This window comes from Dermacentor albipictus, unplaced genomic scaffold, assembly GCF_038994185.2.
Source record: "Dermacentor albipictus isolate Rhodes 1998 colony unplaced genomic scaffold, USDA_Dalb.pri_finalv2 scaffold_29, whole genome shotgun sequence".
Lineage (NCBI taxonomy): Eukaryota > Metazoa > Arthropoda > Arachnida > Ixodida > Ixodidae > Dermacentor > Dermacentor albipictus.
Genome location: NW_027225583.1, coordinates 1,221,486 through 1,241,057, shown reverse-complemented (window position 1 = coordinate 1,241,057; position 19,572 = coordinate 1,221,486). Strand labels below are relative to the sequence as shown.

Sequence of the window (19,572 nt, the reverse complement as noted above, 5' to 3'; positions counted from 1 at the left end):
CCAAGAGTCTGAGAGGCATTGAGCCCAGTGATTTTCTACATCTGAGTAAGGTCAGCGTCTTCCAGCAATGGTAAGTTTTGGTGTGAGTAAACCTGATATCGAAAATATATTTTGTGACTAAGCCTCGCTGTGCTTCATTCATTTTGCCAAACAATGGCTTTATTTCCAGCCTTAATCAAGTATAAGACAAAATACATGCACGACAATTGTCTATTTTGTTCATGCAGACAAATAAATTACTTCAATAGTTTTGTTTAGCCAAGACGACAGCAATAGGCTGCACCGTTCCAAGGTTAAAGCACCAATTAACAAAACACAAGCTTTGGTATCACTGCGCTTCAGGATTAGTCAATATTGAGAAGGTACAGTAAAAGACTAAAGTACAAACACAGGTGAGCCCGTTAGACATACGTAAGCACATATAATACAAATTTCACTACACAATAACAAAGTGAAACAATGCAACATAACTAAAAGTACACTACACAATACTGCAGCTTCCACACTTATTATATTGGCATATACAAGGATACAATGCCATCAGTATCACAAAACAGTACAGAACAATGCAGTCACACACCATCATATACATTTAAATGATGTATGTTCATTAGGCATTTCAAAAAAGTGTAGTTCAGGTACATATGGATAAGAAAAAATTGTGACAAAATACAAACTAATGTACGAGCTAGTTCAAAGGTGAATAAATGCTGTGGTATCATTACAATTGGCTCACCAGGTCTCCCATTTAGGAACGATGTTGCAATCACCATAAATGTCGAGGAGATGGTACTGAAACTTATCTGCAGGAGTGTGCATCGTAAGCTCATTAGACCTTTTGACACAGTAGCAAAACCTGTGTCGATCAAAGCCCTCTATTATTAAATCTCTCGCTAAAATATGAAGACTTCCTTTTGCAACAAAGAGAGCTTCAATTTCGTGGAACTTAGGGGCATCACCACTTTTCTCAACGAGTACGGCTCCACAACTGTAGCTGCAATGGTCAATTGTTGCACGTTTCACTTGAAAAACTGTTTCTGGCAGGACATCTTTTGCACATTGTGGTAGTGTGCTCCAAACTACTGGCTTGCTTTGTCCTGTTATGAGGCCTTCATAAAGCTGGAAGCTGTGCAACTGGTAGCTAAGCTTTAGCTGATGGCGCATTGCAAGGGTGTAGGTCAAATTCTTGAAGTTTTTTACTGCCATTGCAATTTTTTTGAAGTATTGATGTTTGGCCTCGAACCTCATTGACCAAAAGTTCTTCAGTGGCCCTACTTCACGAATAAACCTTGAGTAATGGACCAAGAAATGAAGTTTCGGAATGAGTGCAGCCGTGCCATATTTTCTAGAAAACTCTGTTATAAATGTCTGTACAAGCACATCCAAGTATGCGAGCTGACTGGAAGGAATATGTGGAGCAAATACTATGTCCATCACTTCACGATACTTTAGAAGTATTTCCCAGTCATCATTGTTCTCAGGAATTTTGCCACCTAGAATTAAAGGAAGAAATCTTAGCAAGCACCACTTGCTCGATGCTGTGCCCTTCAGTGTGCCATTGCAGGTGATAAAGGAGATGTTTATCTTCACTGGTTTGTTTTTCGAATCGCTAGGACCATACTGGAATGAGGATATTTCCTCAAGGTCTTGCTTAGAGACTAAGCCGTTAGACAAAAGTGATTGAAGTACCTGGCGCAGCACACATTCTGCTCCACCTTCCAAAATGTCGTGCATGATGTCTGGTGGTAGCTGGCGAGTTACATCAAAATACGGGAGTTGAAGCAGGGCTGATACCTCATTTACTCCATAAATACGTCTGTTAACAAGGCTGTTAACAGAAATTGCTTGAAGATGCGACTGGTGTCGACTGGCAGTGCGTATCTGGCACATTGCTTCACTTGTCAAGTCTGCTAACTGTTTTGCCGAGACCATGCAGAATCGACAAATTCGGCCGCTAGTGAAGCAACATGAAAAGCCCCCAAGACGATTCATTGAGAGATTGTCGCCACAGAAGCTGAATACAAGCACTTGGCCCTGTTTCATGGCTCCCCCCACATTGAACATGAACCCTTGATCATACATTTCCTTTAGGTCATCAATGAGTGGCTGCAGTACAGCAGTCAAGCCATATTTCTTGACATAAGCATCACGAACAAGCAAAACCAAGTAGATGTTGTGAAGCTGAGACCTGTACTTCACATGGATGTTCAGCAAGCAGCAGTACACGGCAAGAAGTTTATGCACACCTCGTTTAGCACCCAAGGGATTGACAACTTCAATTTCATCTGAATAAAACAAAAGTATAATTGTATGTGTGCTGCTCTCTGATATGAGAGATTGTAGGTGCTCTCTATATAGAAGACCATCAGTGTAGTCTCTGTATAAAGCAGGCACGCCCGGTTCAATCTTAGGAGTTGTGAAATGAGAGGCAATGTCGGGAACATTGCAAAGTGCACGGAGAAGCTTTGGCACAGGTACATAATGATACTTTGCACTTTTGCCAACTATATGTTGCTCAGGCGCAACAAAAGGAAAGTTCTCCTTTGCATATCTCTCACGCTTGCGTTTGTCACTAAGATCCTTGAATATGTCATGCAAAAATTCACATGTCAATAGATCATTTACCACTGATGGTACTTCTGGCATTTTCATGGAGTGCACAATCTCATTTGCATAGGCCTTTAACACAATCTCAAAAACGAAGTGCAGTTCTGAAAAAAGCTTTTCTACAGCCGCATGTGGCAAGTTGTGACACTCGGTCACATTGAAGAAGAACCTCCATATAGCAGATTTTGCTTGCTGAACGAAGGAGCAAAACCCATCACTTGGGGAATCAGTCTCCTGAAGCATTGAAGTTCCTTCATGATCGAACAGGGGACTGCCAATAGGCGTTGCGTTCTCTTCCACCACGATGCTTTCCACCAACACAGGATCATTTTCCAAAGGTGCCAAAGATTCTTCACTTTCCTGTGATTGGTGCGTCCGTTGGAGGCTTGTGCCTTGCTCCTCAAGCACATTTCTGTGCTGACGGTACAAGTGCGAACGGTATGACGAAAAGTTGGTGTAGGTGTTGGCACAACCATCAATGCCACAAAATATTCGAAAATTTGGCTCCCCACTATGTGCCACACCTATGTGTGTGACCACTTTTGTAAACTGAAATGAAAAATATGGGCACCTTGGACAGTACTTAGCTTCCATTACTACATGTGCTATGTCAAAAATATATGCCTGCCACTAACACGCAAGCATATGCCCAGAAGAGCAGTCTGTGAACTGAGGGTCATGCATTATGTGCATATATAGTGCAGTTATGCATCTTGTGGCGGCCAGGAAGAGAAAAGTTGATGGTGCAAATTGCGCACGTGCCCACACAAACGATGTCCGCACGCGCTTCCTCACAGACACGCACACGATGGTGCAAATTGCGCACGTGCCCACACAAACGATGTCCGCACGCGCGTCCTCACAGACACACACACGATGGTGTAAATTGCGCACGTGCCCACACAAACGATATCCGCACGCGCGTCCTCGCAGACACGCACACGATGGTGTAAATTGCGCACGTGCCCACACAAACGATGTCCACACGCGCGTCCTCACAGACACGCACACGAATTCTTCGGCGAAGTCTTATGCACATAAACATGCGCTAAGACGGCATGAAGAGAATGGTTTACACCGAGCGTCGTTTTCCTGTGCTTTGCGGCCCACGACTACAGCTGCAGCCAAGTGCAGGCATGAACACGGGAAGTAGAAGAAATAGCGGAAATAACTTTATTTCATTCGATCATCGCGCACATGGCGCAAGCAGATAAACAAAGCGAAACTAACTAGCCGCGTGTAAAACTTTATTATGCGCACCATTATACGCTTGCAAATATTTCTAAAAATATGAAATATTGAACACATGGTTTTTGTGTAGTTTATGGTGCTGCGATACAACAAAAAACGTGAAAAATTAGTGCATCACAGACGTTCATATATCCTGTGGCGCCCCGGTTCCGTGGTGAGCCAACCCCGCAGGCCCGGGGCCGCCTGGGATAGCCCGCCTAAAGTTCTACATTGCTCGCACGGTACGCACGTTGGGTTACCGTCCTGCACGCTTCTTTGTGTTCGCGCTTTTGGCGCATATGTTCTTCAAACATGGCCTCAAAATGCCTTGTTGAGTTCCGAGAAAAGAAGATCGTCGTTCATTTCGACGGGTCACTGACACGGCAAGAGCTAATCGGAAACCTGCAGGCATCCAGCGTCCTGGCGAATGTGGATACAGCGCAGCTAAAGCTCACGGTACGTATACGCAGTGCGATTGATCATAAATTATATTTTTCTCATTGTGGTAAGAATTCTTCATAGAATATTCTCGCGCAGTGTACTTAATTATGGACAAGCACAGGAACAAAGAAAAAAGACTACGAACGGTTCGCGCACCATCCATTGTCATCGTCTTTGTTCCCGTCCTCGTCATAGGTACACAGCGCAAGAAGAAACTATGAAACCAGCAACTAGCCCAATTCATCGCTCTTTCAACGCATTTTTGCGCTTGGTCTGGTAGGAGCGCCGTGTTGAGTTTGTGTGCGTGCGATGTCGCGGTCATAATCGAAAAAGCGTCATATCTTCAAAATGCATGCATGTATGTAACCGCGCTCCATCCTGTAACCTTCATTGAAGCAGATTCCAATGAAATTTGTTGCAGTGTGAAGAAAAAAGAGAGTCCTGTAGTGGCCATAAAAGGAACGTGAACCATATTGTAGTGCTGAAGTACTTTATTAAGGCCTTGCAAACGTTGGTTCTGTGATTGCCTAAAGAACGGTTACTTGCGTTTTCTTACGACGTCGCTGCGGTAAAGCTATTGGACAACAGTGCTATATACCAGTTTAGCCCTTAGTGCTACTTGAAGCTATTTCATTTTTTTAAAGTCTGTCAATTGTTTCCCGACGAGAACGCTATACTTATAAAGGTGTTCATGGTTTCATTTGAATTTAGCGCTGCAGTTGCAACACTGAATGTCAATATTTCTCGTAACCCTTAAATTTCAGTTCTTGTTTGCAGTGATATTTTTTTATTTATAAGGCCATTTTGCACGTGATAGTGGCCTATGGTTATCACGGTGCAAGGTGACCATGCAAGTGCAGGGATGCCTGGATGCATTTGTAGGAAACTCTATGCCTGGATGCGTACGAGACGTTCATTTGAGGGATCGCCAGCTGTTTCTGTGCAGGCGCGAGTACGAGCGGACGCGAGTCCGGGGGCTTTTGCTCCTTGAATTTCTTGTTATACGACTATGCTTAGGCCGGAGGAGGTTTTTATGTAGGCGTTTGTCCCTAGGCGTGCCGGCGTTGCGGAGTGCGGTCGTTTGTTTACGCTCGGACGCTGGCTGCTGGCGTGGTAAAATAGGTGAAGCAGCGGGCACTGACGGCCGATTTGGCGACCGCTGTGTCGGACATAATCTCCGGCACCTGCGGCACTCGTGCTAACTCAATCGCAGCGGATCATAGCATTCTCGCGCCTTTCGGCAATGTACCTTGTAAATTTACATCACTGATGTTTCTGTGGGAGCAGTAGCGACAGTAGTAGAGCCCGGACCGCATATATTAAAAATCTAGAAGGCAGAGCGCCTTAGCAATCGTGGTTGAACGCAAGTGGGTGAAAGGCCGCCGGTGACGATGACTGACTCGACACCAGCGGCGCAGGCGCGAGAAAGTCTGTCCGACGTACATTCAGAAGGGAAGTTCTGACTGATGTTGCTGAAGTCGCGGGGTGCGGTAGTGCTGAACTTAGCGTCACAAGTTGGCGGCTGGACGTAATTATATTTACTCAATCGTGCTTTTTACTAATTGTAACAACGTGTCATTATTTCGCATTATTGGCGGCGCCTCCAGCACACCAAAGCGGCAATGGGGACACCAAAGCTAGAACCCGGACTGGACCGTGGGTAGGGGCTCGCAGAGGCCCCAACCCACAGGTCGTCCTGCTTACAGCTTCGATACCCCCGCTACCCCTTGGGTGCCTTAGCTTAATATCCTGCGCCACCTGCGTTATTGTAACCTCATCTGCTCTCCTAAGGCATCCATTTGCCAATTACATTTGCTGTCCTGGAGCAGTGCTTGTAAAATATCCTATCTATCCCTTTCAATAGATGAAGCGCCAATAGTGACGGCACACAGGAAGGAATACAGACAGGACAGGGCACTACTTGGAACTGTTTATTGAAGTCAAAGGTGGCTGTATATATAGCCATGAGAAAAGGGGAGCGAAAAAAGAGGGACACTGACTGTGTGAATGCGCGCATGCGAAAACACTGAAGATATATATGAAAGAAATAACGTTTAATCTCAATCTAAAACTTATCTAAAAACATGCTTTCCTTCGTGTAACTATTCAGAGATGCGGTGCTGCAAAGGTGTCCCCTCATTTCTTAATTTGGTTGGCCTCCAACAATTCATGCGCCACAGAATCTTTACTTTTAAACACGATTGTTGTATCATGAAGCCTTGCTTCACATACTTGTTTATTTTCATTCCCGCAGGCCTTGCACTCAAGCGGCAAGTTTGAACCATATCCCTTCTTTAATGAAAGGTTATGTTCCCGCCGGCGTTCATTAATACATCGGCCAGTTTGGTCGATATACTCTTTCCCACACTTCAGCGGTATGCGGTATATGACCCCTTCTTCACACTTAACGAAAGGGTTCGTATGTTTAATAGAACATGCTACTTTCTTAGACTCATCCGAACCAATCAGGCGGCAAAGTAGCAAGTTTTCGGGGCGCAGAAAAAACCACAGGAATTTTGTATTTCATGGCGACGTGTTTAAGATTATGTGCCACTTTATGAGAATAGGGTATCACCACTGGTTTAGCTTTCTTTTCGACTGTTTGACCTTCTTCACTTTTTTTTTCTTTCTTTTTCCACTTTTTTCAATAACGCCTCTGAAACTGCGCTTAAAACCAAGCAAGGAAAGCCAGCCTTCCTCAACTTCAAAATCTGGCCGTCAAAGCTTGCTTGTGCCTTATGACAGCAAGATTTTTTCAGGGAGGATTCGGGGCACATAGTGGCAATTGCACGTTGAACAGTCTTGGAGTGTGTGTTGGACTGTATACCGCTGAAGTGTGGGAAAGAGTATATCGGCCAAACTGGCCGATGTATTAATGAACGCCTGTGGGACCATGACCTTTCATTGAATAATTGATATGGTTCAAACTTGGCGCTTCATTGCAAGGCCTGCGGGAATGAGAAGAAACAAGTATGTGAAGCAAGGCTTCATGATACAACAATCATGTTTAAAAGTAAGAATTCTGTGGCACGTGAATTGTTGGAGGCCAACCAGATTAAGAAAACAGGGGACACCTGTGTCAGCACCCCATCTCTGAATATTTACACAAAGGAAAGCATGTTTTTTAGATAGGTTTTAGATTTAGATTAGACGTGATTCCCTTCATTTATATCTTCAGTGTTCTTGCACGTGCGAATTCACATAGTCAGTGTTCCTCTTTTTTCGTTCCCCTCTCCTCATGGCTATATAATCGGCCACCTTTGACTTCAATAAACAGTGGCAAGTAGCGCCTTTTGTCCTGTCTGTATTCCTTCCTGTGTGCCATCACTATTGGCGCTTCATCTATTGAAAAGATATTCACCAACTAGCCCCACGTGTCTTACTCCAATCTATCGTCGCGCCGAAAAATGTGACCCATGACTTATACAACACCAATAAGAACCTTGCCCATTCAGACACAGCGATCACCAAATGGCGCGTCTGTGCCAACTGCCTCACCGCGCGGGCAGCCAGTGGTGGAGCATTAACAAACTCGACCGCACTTCGCAATGCCAGCATCTAGGGGACAAACGCGTAAACACGCGCTAAGAAACCTCCTCCGTAGTGCCTAGGCAGAGTCATATTCAAGGAGCAAAAGCCCCCTGATTCTCCCTCTCATGCCCGCTCTTACTCGCGCCTGCGCACACACGACTGGCGATCCCTCAAATGAACGTCTCGTTAGATGCTTGGCTTCGTGTCATTACATTGTAGGCGCTCGTCAGTCGGTGCGGTGATTTCAACCTCGCTTTCATTAGCATAATGCCGGCGCTGCAGGAGATAGCTAGCCTTGCACTTTTGTGCCGCATTCGAAAGGCTGCTGGTTCTACCATGTCGAGGCCGGTCATAGATTGCGACATGCCAGCTTTTTGTGATCGCGCCCAAAAAATGCAGCATGCGAAACGAAACCACGCTTTCAAGTATCACGTCAGAGTGTGCTTATTTAGTTGTGCGGCCACGGTGGCTACCCGTCACGGAGCGCACGCATTTGCTCCCTTTGGCCAAAATCGCCACTGTTCCAATCACCGTGCCATATCCGACGCCTTAAAAAAAATCTAAGTGACCCGTAATGCTGCAGTAAACAATACTTTGCTGTTGAATGAAGAATAAGTACAGCAGTATTCTTTTCTTAACCTTTTGCAACAGGTGTATGATGAAGACTTCAAAGTATTTGTAGATGTCCCAGATGACTTTGTCATTATCGACAAACTTAAATTGCAACTAAAAGAAGTGAGCGAGTACCGGTAAGTTCAACACAAAGAAGTACTGGCATGACATTTTTGACCTCATTTTATGTTTGCAATAAAGGTTTTCAATTTTGAAACCCTAAACACATAAGCCTCAAAACAGCCTAAATAATTTCCCATGACAGCATTGCTAAATCTTGGTTTCATTTCCAAGGAGGTAGGCGTATGTATCATGATGCTGAAGGCAGTCACGCGACAGCAGCACATTGTGACATTTCTGCACTTTCCCAGGCTTGCTCAATTGCTGGTAAAGTAATGTAGGCATTCAACTGTAGTAGTGTAGCGCAATATGGCAGAAAAATACACAAACAAAAGAGACAAGCACGGTTGCCACAATCAACTGTTTACTGAGAGGCCATCCACCATTTGGTGGGCATGCACACCATCGCATCATTGGGAGAAAATCTACGACACAAGAAAGCTTGTGTCAAATAAATGGCATTCATAAAATCGTGCTCGAGATAGTGCAGGCTTGTGGATGCTTCAATGCCGCAGATAGCTAAAGGCATTCTTTTGATAAAAAAATGCTTCCAGTGCGAATGGTGACATGCGAATGGTGAATGGTGAATGGTGACAGTGCGAATGGTGAAATGCAGCACGACCTCTGGCCTCTCCTTCAAGCATTCAGGCGGAGTCCTTTCCTTTCCAGCCCCAAGTTTCGCACTTTCAATGAAACACTCGGCCACAGCAAAAACTACCGTCATAGGGAAGCTTGCCGAAAAAAAGTCTGCCTGCCTGGAAGTCAAAGGTATTGTATGATATGTGGGCACTAGTTCCAGAGCACAGATTCCATGCGCTGCCATGCCAGACACTTTTTCTCAATCTTCGAGTGGGCAGAATCAAAAGGCACAAGGCCATTCTTGGCAATGTGTAAAGAAATGTATTTCTGTAGTTTTACGTTCAAAAACCGCGATCTGATTGTGTGGCATGCTGTGGTGGGAGCCACTGGATTATTTTGAATGCCTGGGCTTCTTTGTATAAGCCTATATGCACATACACAAGTGCCTTCACATTTCACCCTATGGAAATGCAGCTGCCATGGCCAGGAATCGGACCCGCAACGTCACGCTTAGTAGAGCAACGCCAGAGCCACTGATCCACCATGGCATGCGGCAGGTGGGAAGGATAGATCGCAGCTTCTCGATTTGAAACTGAAATTGTGTTCTGATCATGTACGTTGTGGGTACTTTCTACGTTGCCAAGAAAGGACTTCTGCCTTTTCATTATGCCCACTCGATCATTCTGAAAAAGTGGTATGCATGACTGTGCATAGAATCTGGGCTCTGGAAGTAGTGCTGACATCTCGTACAATACATTTGATTTCCAGGTAGGCCACCTTTTCTTCAGTGGGCCTCCTTGTGGTTTTCATTGCTGTGGCCGAGTATCTCTCGCAGAGCTTAACTTGCTGCTGGAAGGGTAAAGGCCCAGCCTGAACGCTTGAAGGAAAGGCCAAAGGTTGTCTACATTTACACAGGATTTCATACAACCTCAAAAAGGTTGCAGGCAGACATGTTGACCCTCTCGCTTCTTCAGACCCTAATAAGTTGCAAGAACTCTGCTCCCGGGTGCATGCTGAAAGCAAATGAGAATATAAGATAATTATGGCAAAACAGCACAAATGACGGAATGGGTGAAAAACGAACAGGACAATATTCTGTCCAGCACCTGGCCGTTTTACGAGTCCCGTTGTCTGCACTGTTTTGTCATAATGTACTTAAACTAACAAGTCCAGCTAAGGACACTTGCGCCACATAAAACAATGTGGGTGTCCCTTCATAACTACATCATGCAACAAAGTTTACACTGGCCAGACAGAACTATGCGCAAATGAGTATCTTAAGGAGGACGCTGAAATTGCAAGGAAGAGAATAGGTATGCACATTCGGCCATGCACTTTGCATGTGAATGCGAGTCACGACTTCAGTAGGCAAATTGTAGGCAGAAGCAAAAGCGCATGTCACAGTACGCATTGGAGGCATTCTTTGACAAAAATAATGCTTCTGTTTGCGGCAAAATGAAGCATCCACAAGCCTGCACCATTCCGAGTGCAATCTTATGAAGGCACTTTTTCAACACTTTTTTTGTCGTCACATATTTTCCTCGAGTGGATGCTCAACAAATGGTACATTTGTTGGTGCCCGTGCTTGATATACTTTATTGTCTGTCTGTATGTTCCCTGCACTAAACTTCCATAGGATTTTACCTGTTTTCCGTTAAAAGAATCGCCTATAACGCCACGAGCGCAGGTATTCATAATTTTCCTACTAATATACGATTAAATTTATTTCTATGTTTTTCATTAGCTGTAAGAAAGAATCTTGAAGAATGACTACCAGTTGACTACCAGCTCTTTTATTCACTATAGAAAAATTCTGAGATTCGTCTTGGTGTTTTATAGCTGTGGTTATTTTGGCCTACTATTGCAGAGTTGTGGATGTTTTGGACGTTGAAGTAGCACAAATGCCGCTGCAGCTAGCACCTACACTTACGTCATACACACTCCCACCAGTACCGCTGGACATCCAAATGGCTGTTGAGAAACATCGTGCTGGGATGCACTTTGAAAAGAGGCAGCGACTCATCCAGTGGTTGTTTCATGACCTCTGCTCATATGGAATGTGAGAGGCAGTTTATATACTTTTGCGCTTGTTTTTACAATGCTGTTATCTTGTTGCACTGGATGGCCTTCCTACAGTAAACTTGCAATAATTCAAACTTGGATATTTTGTAGTCTCAGTTAATTCAAACAAATCTTGTATTTTTGTTTGACCCACTATGTTTTTAATGTACTTAAAAGCCGCTTAATTCAAACTGCAGCATTTGGTTAATTCTGCTAGTTCAAACTTATTTTTATTGTCCGTATCGGAAATATCAGCTGCCTTTGTCACTTTGTCAGCTGAACTTTGTCACACTTTGTCACACTTTGTCAGCTGAACATTTGAGAGCATATATCTTTCAAACAGCTGAAAATGAAGCTGATTGCCTGCCTGCAGTTGTCAAAGCTGTCAAAACCATGAGGAGAAAAGAACTGGTTGCCCTTGCTGGAATAGAACACTTAGTTTTGAAGTCACAAGCTGCTAAAAGCCGTCAACAATTTGCAGTTGATTTTAAATATGCGAATAAATGAATATTTCATTACAGTATAGGCTAATATGTTTCTCCAAGTCATGTTTATGCTTGCATCTGATAATTCAAATGAAATTCTGGGGTCCCCTTGAGTAAGAATTATCTGGTCTACTGTATGGTGCTAAACAAAGTGAGCCTCCTGTTTCATTTTTTGCAGTACACACTGTTTCTTAGCATGTATGTGTGCAAAAGTGTTGTCAATGCAAGCATGCAATGTTGCTCATTCAGTTTTGGCCAATGTGCAGTAATTGTAAACTGACAGCTAAGAGAAGTATGCTTGCATGAGCATGCAGGTTCATATACAGCCTGTTCCTACTTAGGGACTATCTAAAACAATGCAAAAGATAATCATGATTCAACTAACTGATTTTGATCATTAGGTGTCAGCTGTGATGTAAAAGTTAACAGCACAGTTAAGAAAAGTTCCGCAAAGAACTTAAGGTATTTTAGGACACATGTTGCTTGCATTTGTATACACATCCTTGGATTGTGCCGCAGAAATGCACTTGACATATCCCAGTCACGTGAGCAAATTTAGTGATCCTTCGAGCGAGTTCACCTCGCTGAGTGTCGCTTTGGTGGCATGATACTAGAAATCAAAATTAATTCGTAATTCGGGATTGATCACAATTACAATCTACGAAGCCATGGGGTGTCGAAAATGAACATTTCCAGCTTGATATGGCTTTGCTTTTCTCGCAAAGGCGCTCGTAACATTTGAAATCATAAGAAAAAATGATCTTGGAATTAGTGCACTCTTCAATTTATTTATTTATTTATTTTTAGCAATCGGCATTTATTTATTTTTAAAACCCAAGACCACAAGCTGTGATTAAATAGTCACTTTTTCACAAAGTAAAAAGGCACGACACTAATATACTCACTTTTGGTGCATAATAGGAGCAACAGGTGGCCAGGCAAATGAAAGTTACACTTTCAACTTTCATAGCCAGCAAGTCAATCTGTGCCATTAACACCAAAAAATCAGTCCTGTAGCACTGTAGCGTTTCTGGTATTGCTCCCACTACCTCAATGAAGTCAGAAATTTGTGTTGTGTGAGAAATGCCCATTACCTTAATCAGTAAGCACACTTGATTTTAGTGATTTTTACAGTGCCTCTCTTTGTGTTACTTGCAGTAATTACACTATTAGTAGAGAATGTGTACGCTTTCTTCTTTTGAATTTTGATACACATGGCTCGCTGACCTCTCTGGTAACACTGGTTTTTGTTTAGGCATCCAGGAAAGCTGTACGAGGAAGCAAGCAAAGCGCTGGTAGCAAAATACCCCAGTTTGGCTGACAGCACTGGAACTGGATATGTAAGCTTCACTACTTTTTACGTATTGCTGATTTCTACTAAGTAATATCTGCAGCAGTTCGTCCTTTGATCAGAATTTTTTTTTTCTTCAGCAAAATATAGTAAGATAGATGGAACATGTTATGTTTATGGTAAAATTTTACTTTCATGCGCTGTGTGCCTGTAGTACTGCCACAGTGTTTTTGTTAGTGGCACAGCACTTGATCTCTTTGAAAAATTACGGCTCATCAGTGACTGCTGTGCAATATCGTTTCATCTGGTGCATTTGGTACTGCACAGAAGTATGCCTTGGCCAAATATATTTAGCACGTAGCTTTAGTTCTCCCATAACTGCCGCGATTACTAGTGGGTACATTCACATGTAGGCTTTTGATTAGCTAGCATGTGCACTGCCAGCACTCAACATGGCTGGTAATGAGGTCTGTGTTCATCTCATGCACGTAATGTGAACACCTGAGAGAGTATTTGCATGTTACAGTGACCCGTAGCACCTTGCACATGCCCTAACCACTCTGAACATTAATTTGCATATTTTAATTTCTTGATGCATGCTTTAGAATACCCCAGTAAGCAAAACGTTATTGAAAGCAGCACAGTGCTTTAGAAAAAAATTCACATTTTCTCTTAATGTTTCAGAATGTTTCAAAGCAATGCTATCAACTGGCAGATCTGCCAATTTCTAGCTCTGCTTTGCAGTAATAACCAAAACATATTAGTAACCATATTGTGAGATGTAATAAAATGTTGACATTTTGAACTTTCAGGATTCCTGGAGGGAATCGTTGCGCTTCAAGGCAAAGTATGAAAGGAGAAAGATAAAGATACAGCGTGGGGAAATTGTGCCTACCAAAAGGACTCCCACAAGTACATTGGCCAGTGGCGAGACAATGGCGAAAAGAATGAAAAGACCTACTGCTGTAAGCATCAGTTGCCTGGCGTTGGCATGTAACATCATTTAGTTTGAAAGGTGTCTGGTACATTTTTTTTCTTTCTTAGGTTGTTGAAGTGTGGGATGGCGAAGATGAGAGCAGCATCAGAAGCCACATTGCTTCCATGAAAAAGGAGCTTCTGAAACAAAAGGCTAACTTTTCATATGTCACAGATTGCATGTTACGGACATTCAGAACTCGACGGGACTGGATTGAAAAGGAGTGCCCAACAATCCAGGCTATCACGGATGAATATCCAGCTCTGAAATTAAGCGCCATGGTAATTACTGCTGTGCTTTTTTAAGTGTGTTGTTGTATGCTTGGTTACCAAATACATTTCCTGTATTGCATGGGGGTGCAACATACTTCCACACGCATTCTGGCCAGGTTTGTGGGCTCTCCTACAGTGTTGCAGAAGGAGGTGAAATAATGCACAGTCATAAAAACTGCTCTAATGGAACATGTAAAATTTTTAAAATCTGGGAATGCAATGATTGTGTTTTATTATTTAGGTTTCACTGTAGCATCAGTGTTGTACTGTGGAAGTTTTACATGTTCACTATAACTGCCTCTGAATAAGTTTAAGTCATAGCGCACTTATGTTCTGTTTAGTAAGCATAATAGTATTTGGACTGTACTGTTTGCATTCATTGTGCTTCCATCAATCTTTCTTTAACAAATTGTGAGTTTAGTAGTTGCATGAATGCACCATTTTTTAGCGTTCTGAAACACTGCCGTAATTGGAATGGCTACGTACTTGGCTTGCTGGAATATGAACACAAGCTAGCCTTCTCGGGGTTAAATGGCTATGTGGCCCTCCAAACAACTCTGTGCTATGTCACAGCTACTTTGGGCAGCCGAACAAGGTTTATCACAGAAGTTTCAAGACAAAAAAAACTATTCCAAGGACTCATCCTCGCTGCTCACTCTTGGATTATGTGAGCCATTAGATGAAAGAGGAGAGGAAGAACATGGTGTCCTTTAATATAGGGTATCCCTAAAATTTCCCCATCATTCATTGTCATGTTAGTTGTTTGCAGAAAGGCACTTAGAAAATCTTTCTCTTATACTTTGCATGACACATTGGTGATATGGAATGCCATGGCTCCATGCAATGCATAGTGATGCCATGACCAGTCCTTGTACGTGCAATGGGCTTCTTGGGTGCAATCTTGTACGCGTTCCAAAATAGAACGGAGGCGGTCCGTTCTTTACGTCACGAAATAGGCGGTATGTTCCATTCCGTTCATACAATAGCAGACAACACGGAATGATTGACAGCAGATATCACGTCACAATTGATGTCATAGCGCTCGGCACAGTTCAAATTGACGAATCATATTTGGCTCGGTGGAACGAACCGCCTCCGTTCTATTTTGGAACGCATACAAGATCGCACCCCTGGTCTACGCAAAGTTTAAGTGTAACTTTCAAAAGAGAAACTAAAGCTGCTGCCTGCCTCATTGCTTTAATTGTATGCTCATAGCCTGTTCTCTAGTTTTGAAAGCTGCTAGGGTATTTTGTAGCATTATAATATTTTAGGATATTTCAGGTGAATGCTATTGTTCAAGTAGCTTATCGTCCAATTTGCACCATGTAAAGACTAAGTTAACCTTCTTGTTAGCTAGCAGATAACACATTCCTAGTAGTTCTTGCAGCATGCATTTATTTCCATCACGGTTAGTTTTGTGCGTTCGAGCTGTAGCTCAAGGCTTCCAATATAAGTTGTGCAAACTGGTTTAGGCAAAATACACTGCTTGTACAGCCAGAGAATTTGAAAACAATCAGGCTGTGAGACTAGTGACTGCAATTTTTTTATTTTCTTTGCTTTAGAGCAAAGCGCTAATGTAAGGACTGACCATTTTATCTTTTATTTTTCCTCCATTAGGCTTCACAACGAGTTTATGCTGCAAACAGGTGTTGACCTGAGTACAACACTGCGACCCCTACTGCGTGCTGTTGCAAAGAAGGTAATTGAAAAAGCCCAGAAGAAACGGCATCTTGAGGCATTTCTTGCGGACTTTAACAGTCGCTTGGAGGCTGCCACCGAGGACAAAAAAAATGGTAAAGAGGCTGTTCTGCTTGATGATTCGAATTCACTAATATATGTTTAATCATGATGATCATGCTGAGGAAAGTGTACTTAATGAGTGAACTGAAGTAAAGGTATGGCGAATGTCATCCGTGTGGGAATAGTATAGACATAGAACATGATAGCTTATGTAGTGGATCAAACTACTCACTGGAGGAGCCATACTTGCCGGTTTACAGAGAGCGTTTGCACTCCTAAGAGTCCTGTTGTTATGAAGATACTGCTTACCTGATCTTAATGCTCCATTAGTGCATCTAACAAATAACCCTTCATAATCTGCTATGTAATGATGACGGAAACTCGCTAACATAAAGAATACTAGGATGTCCACATCGTTTTATAGTAATTGTGAAAATTCCTGTTTTATTAGAAAGATATTTGAAAAATATATTTTCTTTTGTCACTACTCTACTCATTTTCATCTCGGTCTCAGAAATTACTATTCGCACACACCCGCTGTTTAAATATATTTTCCAGACATCTCCAAGTAGGTGCTGTGGGTATAAACATTTAAAAGGCCAAAATTTGCAACAAAACAGAAAGGGATTCTTGAAATTGGTTCTTTTTAATTAGCTGTTTGAAGTATTGACATATGAATCCTAGATAGACATGCCTTTAAGGTGCAATGTATCATTTGTCAGGCCTACTAATGTTATGGCTACTTATCCTGGCGGGGCGACAGTGTATTGCTTTTGTGCTACCCTGTTTGACCTGCTTACATTCAGCACTTTTCCTTCCAGATTTGATGGAGACTGCTGCAATTTGTTTGCTGCCCTGTCTCGTTAAAGAGCGCAAGGAAGCATTTTTGACAACTGTAAGTGCACCTGAACTGTAAGCAGTAAGCGCAGCGAGCTGTGGGATAAACCACGCCACTTTAGCACGGTTATGACTCGGGCTCAATTCACTACTTTATGGCAAGTATTAGCACTCTTAAGTGGAGCTGAAGGACATCTAAGTTACCTCAAAGATTCACTGTTTCCTAGTATTGCTTATGTATAGCTAGTGACAGGTCAAAACAGTAGCAAGGGCTCCTCAGAGACAAAATGTTCATGTGTCAGTGACTTGCCTTGAGGGGAAGCCTTAGTCTGAACATCCTGTCAAAATACATGGGAAGGGGAAAAGTTTTTCTTGGCAACCACTGCTCCAATGTTAGCAAAGGTTGCTCCATTGAAAAGAAAAAGTGAAAATCTAGTGACTAAGCGATTATTTTCTTTTGGTTGTTTATATACTTTATACTTGTGCTCCACAAGTTTAACTGGACAGCACTGCTAAACATAATGGCAAAGACAGAAAATGACAAGACATGTGCTGTACTTGCAAACAAACTTGTTGAAGAGAAGCCTTATGTACATCCAAATGGATCAGTATGCAAGAAAAAGATTGCACATGTAGATGTACAAAGCCAATAAAAAAAATGATAAAAAAGTGATAGAAAGTGATAAAATAAATGGGGAACTAAGTATGAAACAACACAAATGTAAAAAGAAAAGAAACTCGGGAGACAGGTTAAATAATGAAAAGAACACATAATGTCATGCTACATTATAACTTGGTGACCAAGGTAGTAAATTTCCTTGGATGAAAGGGTCACTAAAGCCTGGCTAATGCATTATTCCTTTAATCTGTACGCATGGAATGCTTCAATTATTTCTCTTGTTAGTTTGTTGCTATGACATAAGAGGATAATAGTATAATTGAAGGTTGGGTTGCGGCGGCATGAACGACAGTGACTTTGCAAATGGTAAGGCAGTGCAGACAAAGGGAATAAGTGGTTGTGCTCTTTGGTGGTGCACTGGCCACTCTGCAATTAAGGGACACTAACAGCAGATTTACCACTCAATCCTGCCATGCACTGTCAAAAGATCTGCCTCTTCAGCTGGCAGCATCACTGGGTTACCATCGTCGGCACCTTAATAACTTGTAGGCAACAATGTAAGCATGATGAAGCACGTCGCTGGCGTTGCCTCTGTAGCGTGACGTGGTCAGGGGGAACATGCAAGCACCCACTGTGTTTGCTCAGTGGCTATGGTGTTGGCCTGCTGAGCACGAGGTCGCGGGATTGAATCCCGGCGACGGCGGCCACATTTCAATGGGGGCGAAATGCAAAAACACCTGTGTACTTAGAGTTAGGTGCACGTTAAAGAACCCCAGGTAGTCCAAATTTCCTGAGTCCTCCATTACGGCGTGCCTCATAATCAGAAAGTGGTTTTGGCACGTAAAACCCCATAATTGAATTTAACAGGCAAGCAATGCTCATATCATGCCTGAACATGCGTACCACCATACACAATACACACGCATAGAAAAGCTAAAATGCCGACTGGAAAACTGTAGCACTGACTACCGCTAGACAGCTGAGACCTCTCGCACGTGTGAGTGATGATGGTAACCATAATGATAAACAAGCGGTGCTCTTTTTTAGTTGGGTGCTGCAAGGTAACAGTGAAAATCGTGATGTAAAGGCGCCTTCAATCATGGAGGGGCCTATATAACAGCCTATAATGGCGGCCTTTGCTCCGGCTGCTGCACTGCCCACATGGCAAACTCTCGGAGCTGGCATCTGTAGGCAAAGACAGCAACCGAAATTTTGGAAGTAAACACTTCTTATACGAGAAAAATATGGTGCACAGCAAACTATTCGTTCATATGGCATTGGGACACATTCGCACCCTTTTCATCTGAACTCGGCATGCTCAAGAGATTTTATTTGAACCAAGGCCCATGCAGTAATAATTCAACATATGTTCTTGAGCCTTGTCAGAATTAGTTGCTGCCACACATAAAATGCTGCAGTGTCTAAAAATGATGAGCTCATGCTTGTTTCAGCTTGCAGATATTTTAACATGCAAGTTCATTTACTTGCAAGGGTATCTTCACTTATTGCTAATGCTTTTAAAATCAGTGCATCTAACAAATTGTGTCACTCGGTATTTGCAAATTCTTTCTTCGCAGGATAGGAGCACTGCGCACAGAGTGCCTACCGTGATATGCAGTGTTGATGCATGGGACTCGACACCCTTTACGGTCTCTCTGGAGGATATTGCGATAGAAGAGAACACGCTGCCAGAAGCCCTGTCAACATTGTTCACCCTTTATTGGGCGTTCGACATCGTGTTTCCGAAAGGGGTGCACAAAACGCTAGAAGTCATCGCTAAACTTTTGGATGTACCAAGCAACACGCACATGTCACCCCTAGCGCGTGTCGCGTACACCGTGCTAAAAGCATGCTTCAATTGAGAATTCATGCATTCATAGTTGCAAAAGTGTCCTCTGTTAAAGACATATGTATTGCTTTATTTACCTACTTCTGGGCCAGGCGCGCATTTTAATCAGGCTCCTTTATTTTTTTTTGCCTGTCTTGTATATTATGTATTAATAAAACATTTTATTGCATTTTTCATTATAGTCATTTCTTGCCTCTTATTTCCGGTGTCTGCCGAAGTAGCAGAACACTTTGGAGATATTCATAGCACATTTTTAATGCAGAAATTGCATTGCACGTCGTCGTATACGAGGCATTCCGAGGGACAAAATGGCAAGTTTAGT

The 19,572-nt window shown here is 42.8% G+C and overlaps 1 protein-coding gene and 2 long non-coding RNA genes across 3 annotated transcripts in view; all 3 read left to right on the top strand.

Annotated features, from left to right (window-relative positions):
• Positions 1–19,572, top strand: part of LOC139052684 (uncharacterized) — a 1,258,229-nt gene that overhangs the window by 821,684 nt on the left and 416,973 nt on the right. The window lies entirely within an intron of this gene.
• On the top strand, positions 4,084–13,311 carry LOC139052707 (uncharacterized). The gene is made up of 5 exons (XM_070529759.1): positions 4,084–4,293; positions 8,461–8,558; positions 10,988–11,179; positions 12,922–13,006; positions 13,285–13,311. The coding sequence occupies exons 1-5, from the start codon at positions 4,150–4,152 to the stop codon at positions 13,309–13,311; spliced, it is 546 nt and encodes a 181-aa protein (XP_070385860.1). The 5' UTR covers positions 4,084–4,149.
• On the top strand, positions 15,831–19,424 carry LOC139052705 (uncharacterized). The gene is made up of 3 exons (XR_011510017.1): positions 15,831–15,998; positions 16,767–16,840; positions 18,979–19,424. It is a non-coding gene; the product is annotated as an uncharacterized lncRNA (long non-coding RNA).

What these genes read in the sequence shown, in the direction of transcription:
- LOC139052707 (XM_070529759.1), top strand. Translation starts at nt 4,150, where the DNA reads ATGGCCTCAAAATGCCTTGTTGAGTTCCGAGAAAAGAAGATCGTCGTT. An exon ending in AAAGAAGTGAGCGAGTACCG is followed by an intron (nt 8,559 to 10,987) that starts GTAAGTTCAACA and finishes CTACTATTGCAG; the next exon opens with AGTTGTGGATGTTTTGGACG. An exon ending in ACAGCACTGGAACTGGATAT is followed by an intron (nt 13,007 to 13,284) that starts GTAAGCTTCACT and finishes GGTACTGCACAG; the next exon opens with AAGTATGCCTTGGCCAAATA.